This window comes from Suncus etruscus, chromosome 9 (genome assembly GCF_024139225.1).
Source record: "Suncus etruscus isolate mSunEtr1 chromosome 9, mSunEtr1.pri.cur, whole genome shotgun sequence".
NCBI classification, from domain to species: Eukaryota; Metazoa; Chordata; class Mammalia; order Eulipotyphla; family Soricidae; genus Suncus; species Suncus etruscus.
In genome coordinates, this window is record NC_064856.1 from 38963419 (window position 1) to 38975611 (window position 12193).

The 12193-nt window shown below is 36.4% G+C and overlaps 1 protein-coding gene across 5 annotated transcripts in view; it reads left to right on the plus strand.

The window, feature by feature from the left end:
• SYTL2 (synaptotagmin like 2) overlaps positions 1 to 12193 on the plus strand; it is a 122032-nt gene that overhangs the window by 72303 nt on the left and 37536 nt on the right. For all 5 annotated transcript variants that reach the window (XM_049780013.1, XM_049780014.1, XM_049780016.1 and 2 more), the window contains exons 5-6: positions 6207 to 6288; positions 7398 to 7512. In XM_049780013.1, the coding sequence (XP_049635970.1) occupies positions 6207 to 6288; positions 7398 to 7512 (197 nt within the window). The remainder of the gene's footprint in view (positions 1 to 6206; positions 6289 to 7397; positions 7513 to 12193) is intronic.

The window sequence follows — 12193 nt, forward strand, 5'->3', positions numbered from 1 at the left end:
TGTAAGAACACCCACCCTCACCAATGCAACATTCCCATCACCAATGTCCCAAATCTCCCTTCTCCCCACCCCATCCCCACCTGTACTCTAGACAGGCTTTCTACTTCCCTCATTCATTCACATTATTATGATAGTTCTCAATGTAGTTATTTCTCTAACTGCACTCATATTCTTTGTGGTGAGCTCCATGTAGTGAGCTGGAACTTCCAGCCCTCCTCTCTTTTGTCTCTGAAAATTATTGCAAGATTGTCTTTTCTTTTTCTTTTGTTTTTTGTCCCCACCCCTCTTTTATTTTTCTTAAAACTCATAGATGAATAAGACTATTCTGTATCTATCACTCTCTGACTTATTTCACTCAGTATAATAGATTCCATGCATATCTATGTATAGGAAAATTTCATGGCTTTATTTCTCTTGATGGCTGCATAATATTCCATTGTGTATATGTACCACAGTTTCTTTAGCCATTCATCTGTTGAAAGGCATCTTGGTTGTTTCCAGAGTCTGGCTATTGTAAATAGTGCTGCAATAAATATAGGTGTGAGGAAGGAATTTTTGTGTTGCATTTTTGTGTTCTTAGGGTATATCCCTAGGAGTGGTATAGCTGGATCATATGGGAGCTCAATTTCTAGTTTTTGGAGGAATCTCCATATTGCTTTCCATAAAGGTTGGACAGGACGGCATTCCCACCAGCAGTGGATAAGAGTTCCTTTCTCTCCACATCCCCATCAGAACTGCTTGTTCTCAATGAATGAAAAAAGTCTAAGTTCTGATGTGGACAAATTTTGGACACTAGTTTTTCCATGCTCTCATATTTCTAACATTACATAAAATTGAAGCACAAAACAGCAATTTCTTCCAGCCTTTTGGTGGATAGAGAGAATGATACTCAATTAGAAGTGAAGAATTTCAAAATGTCATTTTAGGAAAGAAATTAATTATGATAAAATATTGACAGCCTGGTGCAGTAGATGAAGTTTAAGTATGAGAACCACATTTCGATCCTAAACTTGATATGTGTCATTTTTGCATCATTTACCTATGGAAAAACTATCTAATCTCTTTAGATCTATTTTCTTGTGTTTGCTTTTGTTTGGGGATTATGCCTAGCAGTTGTTAGGGGCTCCTTATAATTTAGTGTTTGGGGGAACCAGCTGGTACCAGGGATCAAACATAGAGCTCCAACATGTGAACATGCAAAGAAAGTGGTCAAGCCTTTTGGAGTATCTTTTTGGTTCTGAGTCTATAAAAAAATTAAAAAAAAAGAAATGATCACAAATGGCATATTGTAGGTACTTAATAAAAGCTTCTTAAAATGTAGTTTGTCCTTAATATTACCTTGATTTTTTGGTGCTTTACATACTTATGATCATCAAAATATACAGTATTACACCTTTCTTAAGTAGCAATTTGTTAGAATACAGTGACTCAAATCTTTTGAAATATAATGATTTGTTTGTAGTATTTAAGAATCTTCTCATAAGCATCTGTTCTTTGGTTAATTGTTACCCTTGTGTAAGGACAGTTGCATTTTATCTCAGTAAAAGCAATTCAGGTCAGCATCTCCAAGTGCATAAAATTTGTTGGTGTGATTGTCATTGTGTCTGAGCACATAGGGATATTTCCAGCGTAGTTCACTGAGTATCTACAATACAGGCACCAACAGGCATTTTAGAGACAAAAATAAAGAAGTTATCTCATATGCATGTAACGTATTGATTATATGAAAATTCCCATTATGTACCCACTTTCCTCTAAGAGAACACTTTGTTTTCTATGCATAGTAAACTTAACTTTTCCTTTCTTGGATGAAACAAAACATCTGTAGAACTCACTTTGGCTAAAGGTTAAAATGCTCAACAGTATCAACAGTAGTCATGCACTAATTCTATGACCTTACACTACAAGTGACTTAACTGTTTAGGCCTTTGTTTCCTTGACTATAAAATAGGATGGCAATAGTTTTCTAGCAAGATATTGAAAATGTTAAGCTAGTAAAGATAGAATTCTTAGCACATATTGAGTGCTCTCTCTCCCTCTATTTCTCTCTCTTTCTCTCTCACTCCCTCTCTCTCTCTTTCTCTCTCTCTCTCACACACACATATTTCTGGAAACTCAGAATAGTTATAAAGAATACACATTCCCTTTCCTCTTGGTAACTCCAAAACTACCAACTGCTATCTTCCATTTTAGTAAGGTGAATATATTTTTACAAGGTAAAAGATAAGACTTTAAATATTAGTGATTCTTAGAATATGTACACAGTCATTTAGATACACTAGTGCAGCTTATGGTTGGTGGGTATTTTAAAGAACCGACTGAGTGATGAGAGTATAAATGTCACCTGAAAGGAAAAATAAAATTTTAAGGTGGTCAGAGATAAACAACTCATAAAATTTCTATCTGGGATGGACTTTTTGTCATTTTAGGAACTCAATTTAACTCAAAGGACTTGAGTGCCAGAGAAACCACTATACTCAAAGCCTGACTCATTTTCTGATGAGCTCAGATGGGCCTGTGAATATACCCTTTATTTCTTTAACTTGAGGCTATTAATGAAGCTTCCACAATTTGTGTCTCCATTGTTTTCTTGCATGAATGACCTTAAACTAATTTGGGCATCTCAGCTATGCCAGAACAGACCTGTATAACGAGGATGTTGTGAAATGAAATGAGATGTATTTCCCTTGAGCATTTCTTGGGAAGAAAGAAAACTTTTGTTTTGTTAGGTGGCACTATAATTACTTTCTTAATGACACAGATGCTATATGTTGAGTATCTAGCATGCTTTGCTCCTTACCTGGCATGAGTGGGAATCATCTAGAACTTATTAGCTTTAGCTAACTGCTTCCTTTCCATGTCAGTAAGTAGTACTAAGTGTGGACTTCCTGCAGTGTTTCTCACTTACACTTTAACCTTTGAGAACTGGGTGTGTTCGTGTATTTTGGGGCCCATACTCTTAAACTAAGTGGACTTCAATGGAGTGACTCAACATCTGGTCAATATTTTCTTAGCCAAGAGTCTGAAGTATGAGGCAATAGTGCTTGGATATTCCTTTTACTCAGAGCTTTTCTAGTGGTCTGAGGCAGATCCCTTTCTGGTCTTCCTGTAAAAAACTAAAATTCAGTGAACACCCAGTATGTATGCAAACATTAGAAGTCACTTGCATCTCTGAATGAGGAAGTAGAGGTTTGATTAACTGAGGAGTTGAAATGAGGTTCCCTTTCAAGTAGCAAAGAAGATGCCCTGAAGGTTTGAAGTTCGGTTTCTGACATTTAGCAGTTTTGACTAGATTGTGGCAGTGTTGGCATAACTTAGTAATGAATTTTGAGGTTTTTGTAAATTTTTATTTCTAGTCATCATAGTTTTATATCTTTTATAACTATAGTAAAAATAAGTCCTAGTAAAATGAAAGGCAGAGAGGAAAGAAGGCAGACAATATATGATTTCATTGATCTAGATCTCCAGCAGATTGCTAGAAACTATTATAAATGCTTTTCTTCTATTTGGGAGGAGGGTCACACCCAGTGACATTCAGGGGTTACTTCTGGCTCTGTACTCAGAAATCACCCCTGGCATGCTCGGGGGACCATATGGGATGCCAGGAATCAAATCACCATCCATCCTAAGTTGGCCACCTGCAAGGCAAATGCCCTACCACTGTGTTATATCTCAGACTCCCATATAAATGCATTTCTTGATTTATCTATTTCCCTTAGTACATAAATTGTGAGCCAGTAATATACTGACACTAGTCCATAAAGGACATATTAATAGCTCATCATCAACTACAACCACATAATATAATTGTACTACATGTACACTAAATCACAGTATTTGGCTAAGCCAAGATGGAGAGAATAGAGCTGATGTGTGAGAAAGTTTTTTCTGTAGAATAGATCCTTACCCATACTTGAGGTATAGCCTGTCATGAATTTAACCTTGAGATGGAAAAGCTTTCCTATGTTCTTTGGGATGACAAATAATATCTTAAGAATGAAAAAATATACAAGTCATGTCCCTAAAAAAACATGCTGTTTGGAAAAGGGCTTAGCATGTGTAATCATAAATAGCGATATGAAGAGGTAAGGGTGTTTAAGAAACAAAGTGTTTGTTTTTTTGTTGTTGTTCTAGTTTATTTTCGATAGTAAGAATTTTAGTAACTGTAGGATAGGACTTCAGTGAAATCATTTTAAAAGAAGTATAGGTGAGAGAGGGCAAGAACCTCTCTTATTCCAAAAAAAAAAAAAAAAAAAAAAAAAAGAACCTCTCTTATTGTCCCAAACATCTAAGAAAGCATCTTGTACCAAGTAACACATAACAATATCTATAACTGAATGAATTAATTACCATTCTTTCTCTACATATTTATCACTGACTGACATTGTATCACATATATTTACTTAATTTTTTCCTTTGCTTTCTTGAGGATTTTGCAATAGCTAGGTGCTCTGTGGGTATTACATACTTTATTTGTGACACCAGGGTGTCTAGCTACCCTTATTCACTCAGCATTTCACCACTAAGTCAAAATGGTGCAAAATACAACTTTGATAATGTCCTTCTTTTCCTTATTAACTTCCTCCAGATTTCTTAAAATCTATGGAATGGGGGCCCGGAGAGATAGCTCAGCGGCATTTACCTTGCAAGCAGCCTATCCAGGACCTAAGGTGGTTGGTTCGAATCCCGGTGTCCCATATAGTCCCCTGTGCCTGAGCAGATAGCCAGGAGTAACCCCTGAGTGCTGCCGGGTGTGGCCCCAAAACCAACAACAACAACAACAACAAAAATCTATGGAATGGAGTTTGAATTCTTTTTTTTGTTGTTGTTTTTATTTTTTGATTTTTTTGTTTTGTTTTTTGTTTTTTGGCCACACCCGGCAGTGCTCAGGTCTTACTCCTGGCTGTCTGCTCAGAAATAGCTCCTGGCAGGCACCGGGGACCATATGGGACACCGGGATTCGAACCAACCACCTTTGGTCCTGGATTGGCTGCTTGCAAGGCAAACGCCGCTGTGCTATCTCTCCGGGCCCAAGTTTGGATTCTTTTGAAAGCAATTGGAGATGCTCTACCAACAACCCCAACAAATCTTCTTTTGACTCATTGCGGCAAAGTGGTCTTGGTACTCCCTAACCCCCAACTAATGCTCCTATTTGCTGTCTCCACTGATCATATCCTTAACCCCTTCCTCAAGTATTCCCTCTGATTTCTCAGTTCAAATCCTCTTAAGGTCATTCTGATGCTATTTTTTTCTTTCTGCTCTATAGCTAGGAAAATGGCTATTAAGGCAGGAGTTTGCTTCGCTCACTTTTATTTACTTATTTGGGGGGGGTCACACCCAGTAGAGCTCAAAGGTTACTTCTGGCTTTGCAGTCCTGGAGGACTTGGGGGGCCATATTGAATGCTGAGGATCCAACCCAAATATGTCACATACAAGGCAAATGCCCTGGGTAGGCATTTGTGCTATCACTCTGGCCCCAATTCACTTTTATTTATTTACTGTCTCTTTACTTTCAGTCTGGTCTGACCTGTCCTTGGATAGGAAATCATGAAAACTTTACCCACTTCTCTTAATCTAGTCCAGGCTTCTAACAACCACTTGTCTTTGTCCCTCTTTTTGGTTCAGCAATAACTTGCCTGAAGAGTTGGGCTGAGAGTTCTCAGTAAGTTGCCCCAGTACACCAGTTTCTCTATATAGCACATTCCAAATCTGTTCTTTTATCAATTTATTTGGCATACCAGTCTTGAATTATTGTTTACCAAAGTTAGTGTAAACATTGCCATTCTTGTTCTTGTCTCTGGAATCAGTCTCTAAAACTCACTGAAACTTTATTTTAGCAGTGATTATACTTCCTTTATAGCAATTGCTCATTTGTAATCTTTGTTAGAATATGACTTTGAGACACATTTGTTTCTACATATTTAAAGTGTGAATCTTTGTGTCTGGGACTGTGAAAAAAAAAACTTAAAGGCTTAGTCTGATGCTTATTTTAGTCCTGTCTCATACTTTCTTTCGTTCTGTCTCATGTCTTTCTTTTTTATTCCTTTTTGTCATTGCTTTGCTTCACTGCTTAATAATCTTTAGATCCTAATTCCCTCTACTTTACTGGAAGTTACTCTTACCCAGCTTTGATATTTCTGTGCTTTGCAGTAATGATTAATACTTCTTCAGAGTGAGGTTTTATTCCTTGATTTATTGTCTTATAGTTCCACCACGGTCCACACAGCTTCTACCATGATGGATATGCCCCAGGAAAACAGAAAGAAATCATCTGTGTCTCCATCCAAGGTATATTATATTCAAACTTCAAATTTTTCATTTTTGGAGGGAATATCATTCTTGTCATTTATAAAACAATAAGAAATAAAGGGGAACTGAGAATATTTTATTTTTTATACTTGTTCAAATATAAATGAGTTTTAACTTAATATGAAATTGAACTATGAAAGTAAGTCATTCTTATGATGGAAAAATTGGTGAGTACTATGTTATACAATGCTAAAGACACAGATTTCTTGCCCTAGTGAATAAAAAGTATGAAGCTTTTGGTGAAATGCCTTTATTTTTTTAGTGAAGTAGAATAGTTTTATTTAAAGAGAAATTTACTTAGAGGAATGTGAGGAGAGAGAAAGATACATGGCTAGAAATGCTAATTTATGAAAATATGGGTAGTAAAATTACTAAGTCTTATATTAACTTAAAATTATTGACTACTGAAGGCCAGAGAGATAGTACAACAGGTAAGGCATTTGCCTTACAAGTGGGTAACCCAGTTTCAATTCTGGGAACTCGATGCGGTCTCCCAAGCACAGCCAGGAGTGACCCCTGAGCACAGAGTCAGCAGTAAGGCCTGATTTCTTCTGAGTGTGGCTCTAAAAACCACACCAACATTTTTTATTTGCCGATACCTTATCATGAAAATTGATAACAAAAGACGGAAGTATTTAAAGATGCAATGAAAAATGTCTTTTATATTCTTACATAAATAAGCAGTTATAATTTCATTCAACACAGCTTGAATTTAGCAAAGTAATAGCTTTCCTGTGTAGAAGCTCTGGTGAGGGACTTCCCTGATTAAAGCCTCATGTTTCCCTCTCTCCAACCTGATCATTAAGAGATCCAGGACTAAATTTTCCTCCACTTTACAAAATGTAAAATTTAGATTGGAATATCTGGTCTGGTCTAACTTTATAAAACTGTGGAATTGAATATGCTTTATAGATTTTATTTTTTATAACATGTAAGGCATTCTATGGTAATCAGGTTTATTAGTATAATTGCATTTTTGAAATTTGAAATAAAAGAATAAATAACTCAGATATATTGAAAATAATAAACATTTTTAACACTGAGTTAATACATAACATTTAAAATAAGTTTTATTATATTTTCCCCAGCAAAGAAAGAATCCATTTAATAGCTCAGAGTTGCCAGAAGATCACTTATCTCAACAAACCAAAAATGAGCAGTCAAGAAATGAAAGGGCTGGTTTCTCTCCAACTTCAAAAGAGGGTAAATATTATTTTTATTGACAAGATACTTTTATCTTTCTTATATGTGGACAGAGAAATTACCACTGTTCCATTTACTAAAACAAATTACAATTTAAAGTGGAAAATCCTAATGGTTTTCTTGTTTTATGAGTCTCAACAATTTCCTGCCTGAAGGAAGGAAACAGAAATTTTAGAAACTAGATATTTGTGCATTCTGATCTTGAAGGTGACACTTCTTGTGTGACCTTCATGACTTAGGTTCTCTCTCAGTGAACTGGGAAATTTTTTGACCAGACACATTCAGTCATTATTTAATAGCTCTGATTGATTGTATACCCAGTGCAAATACTTAAAATTAAGTTTGTTTCAAACAAGAAAAAAATTATAGGTCTCTTAACAATGTTACGAGTTTCTAATATGCATTTTCCAGCTCAGTTCTACAAGTCTGGAAGATAGTATATTGATTATGGTGTAGGATTAGCAAGCTCCTGGCCCAGATTCTTTTCTTGGCACCAAATGCTCCTCCAGCATCACTGGGTACATCCCTGGAGTACCACTGGTATGGCTTTGGAAGCTGTCATACTACTGGGGTGGCTCAGGCATCTCTAATTACCAGCACCACAGTACCAGAACAGCATCACATCCTTAGACCCTTGTATTAAACCTATTATCTATAGGCCAAAAATTACTGGTGGGACTCCCAGATCTCCTGAGGACTGCTTGTGATGGCCTTCACCCACTTGCAAAAAAGAAGATTCCACAAGTATTAATGATTGGATACAGGGTTGGAAACTAACATTTGAACAGTGGATCTGGGAGTTTTAAGTAGCCTACTTTAATATTTGTGTTTTCTTTTTCATATGAACTGTATATACTTATATAGCATAACATATTTTACAGAATGTTAGAAAATATTTTCTTTTTAAAATTAATTCCTGTTTGAGGGAGGTACTGAGATTTTCTTTTTAAAAACAGAATTCTTTTTTATGGTTAGCATATGTGAGTTCTTCAAGCGATTTTTGTGTTTTAATTTTGGCTTCTTTAATAAGGATTTATTTTTTATTTGTTTTAAAATGTATTTATTAAATATAAAATGCTACAGAGTTTGTTCTAAGGCACTGAGATTTTTTAAATTTTTTATTTTTAATTATGAGAACAAAGATGCAAAGAAAGAAGACAAGGTAAAGTTACAGTGGAAGGACAATCACCCATAAATAGAATTCTCAGAAATCCCCTTGCTGATATCTGAATTTTGAATTTCCAGCCAACAAACATTAAGAAAAATAAAAGAGAACCCATGTACAATTACTTTGTCCCACAAGTTCCCAGATTGTAATACATAATATTTCTTAGCAGCACACAAAGCAATTTAAAGCCATAAAACTTATGTAACTCCTTAAACATTGAAGGCAAAGTACTTTTTACATTTCCATTCACATGCATTTTAGTTTAAGGTAACCTCAAAGTTTAAATGGGTTGTTTTTCTTAAGGATTAGAGTCAAAGGAGCACAGTAAAAACGGTGTTAGAGTGGCAATTATTGTTTGCATAGGCCCACCAAAATATGAGGGACATGGAAAGGAAAAGCCTTGGCCTAAATACAAGGAGACCCTACCCCTGAAGTTTCCTGGCATAAGACCAACTCTAGGCTCCAGGCAAACTAGTTTGTCTTATCCAAGTCATTGTCTGTAGTGCCATTATACTTTTATTTTTCACACAGTCTTTGTTGTTGTTATCATGTTTTTGTATTAAAGATCCTGAAATCTGCATATCCTACATTGCAGTCAGATGATGCGGAGTGTCCTTTCGTTTCAACTCACAATTAAAGGGCAATGCAGAGAGCCCTATCCTGTAAGCAGGTCGTTGTTGTTGTCAAGTCTTCTTCTTAGTGTTAAGGGAAGTCTCTTTTGAGCAGGTCGATGTCAGAGCAGTGGTAGGGTCTTCCCTGGTAGAGGATTGGTTCCAGGTGTTGTTATAAAAAACCTTGGATGTTTTGTAGATAGCTTCCCTGGTTCAGGGGTGAATGGAGGATGCCCATTTCTGAGACCTGTGCCTGGTCATTATATCAATGTTCAGGGTGTAAGGTCCCATTCACTACAAGATTTGTGTGTTCCAATCTCTATTAGATAAGAACTTATTTGTATGTATGGTATTTTCCCATTTTAATGTAAGGCACTGAGATTTTTAAAACTAAGACTATTACACTTCTGTGGTCGTGTGTGTGTGTGTGTGTGTGTGTGTGTTCAGTTTAGATAATGGTGGCTTAACAAGAATGTGTTGTAAATTTTAGAAATATAATGTTACCACACCACACACACTACCAATTGACAATAGTCCTCTACCACTTTCCATTGAACACCTTTTTCCTATCCATCCCTTTATCCATTGATAATTTCCTTTTTCCTCATTGATAACTTCAGTTCTGTGGTCAGTTCTTGTTTTCATTAAATAATGTATATTCCCTTGCTTGGTTTCTTTATAGACCACATAGTAGTGAGATAGTTAGGTACTTATCTATATTCTGATCTATTTTTCTTAACATCTAGTTCTATCCATGTTATAATAAAACTCAAGGTGTCATTCTTCTTACAACTGAATACATTTCCATTGTGATCATATGTCATAATTTTGGGGGGTTTGTTTGTTTGTTTTTGGGCCACACCCAACAGCGCTCAGGGATTATCCCTGACTGTACTCAGAAATCGCTCCTGGCAGGCTCGGGGGACCATATGGGATGCTGGCGATCAAACTCCGGTTTGTCCTAGGTGGGCAGCATGCAAGGCAAATGCCCTACTGCTATGCTATCACTTTGGCCCCATGTCATAATTTCTTTGTGTACTCATCTGTTCTTGGGCACTTAGATTATTTCCATCTTTTGCCTATTATAAACAATTTACATGTATCATACTGTGTGCATTTCTTTTTGATCTAGTGATTCATTTTTGGGATAGATACCAAGAAGTGAAAATGCTGGATCATATGGTAGTTCTATTTTCAACTTTCTAAGAAGTGTGCATGCTGCTTTCCATAGAGCCTAAATCAGATGGCATTCCTACCAACAGGGGATGGAGCTTCGTTTTCTTCCCATCCCTTCCAGCACTAGTTTCTGTGTTTTTGGTATTAGTCATTATCACTGGTAGAAAGTGTCATCTTGTTTTTTTTGCTTGCATTTTCTTGTTAATCAGTAATGATTAACATTCTTTTTTATATATTTTATTTAACCACCTTGATTACATACATGATTGTGTTTGGGTTTCAGTCATGTAAAGAACACCACCCATCACCAGTGCAACATTTCCATCACCAATGTCCCAAATCTCCCTCCATTCTTACTCTTTTTCTTAGTGTTTGAAATTATTTTTTTGTTGGTTTTGTTTTGGGGCCGCATCCAGTGGCACTCTGGGGTTTCTCCTGGCTCTCTGCTCAGAAATCGCTCCTGGCAGCTCCAGAAACCACATGGGATGCTGGGGATCAAACTCAGGTTTGTCCCAAGTCAGCAGGCCACTGCAAGGCAAATTCCCTACCGCTATGCTATTACTCCAGCCCCTATTGTTTGAAATTCTATGATTTACAATGCTTTTAATAATGGTTTCTTATGCACATAATTCCTAGATTATACACATTACCAGTATACTAATATCTCTCCTTCAAGAATCCCAATGCCCCTCTTTCTCAACCCCCTCCATCCCTACTCACTTGGTGGATCAATTTCATCATTATGTTGCCTTTGGTCCTTTGTTTTTACCTTGCTGTATATTTTTAAGTCCCATGTATGAGAGAGCACATTCTGTACCTGTTCCTTTCCTTCTGACTTCACTAAGCTTCTAGTTCTATCCATGTTGCTATGAATTGCATGTTTTGTTCTTTTTAGAGCGACATTGTGAATATTTGCCACATTTGATCTATTCATCCTTATTTAACATTTAAGTTGATCCCATTTCTCGGCTATTGTACTAAGTGTAGTGAGAACATAGGTGTGCAATATCATTTCAAATGAATGTTTTCATGTTTTGGAGGTAGATGTCAAGAAGTGGCATTTCTATCTTGTATAGAAATTTTATTCCTATTTTTTCGGAGAAATCTCCATATTGTTTTTTTATAGAGGTTGAATTAGACAACATTCTCACCAACAGTGGATCAGGATTCCTTTCTCACCCCATCCCCACTAACACTGACCATTTCAAGACTTTTATTTATGTCATTCTCACAGGCATGAGATGATATCTCGTTGTTTTTTAATTTCCATTTCCATAATGATGAGTCATGAAGAGCACTGTTTTCTTTTTTTCTTTTATTTTTAAAATTTGATTGATTGATTTTTGGGCCATATCCAATGGCACTCAGGGGTTATTCCTGGCTCTGCATTCAGAAATTGCCCCTGGCAGGCTGGAGGACCGTATGGGATGTCGGGAATCAAACTGGGCAAACGTTCTACTGCTGTGCTATTAAAATAGCTATGGGCACTATTTTATATGTGCTCATATATATTTTATATTTTAATAGTGCTATGAGCACTGTTTTATATGCCTACTAGCTTTCTAAATGTCTTCTTTGGGAAAGTGTTCATTCAGCTGGTGAACTTTTTTTTTGTCTATATACATCTTTAAAGAAATGTCGGTAGCTCTTCTGACCATTTATTTGATGGGAACTTTTTGCACTCATAAATCGTTCCTGGCTTGGGGGACCATATGGGTCGCTGAGG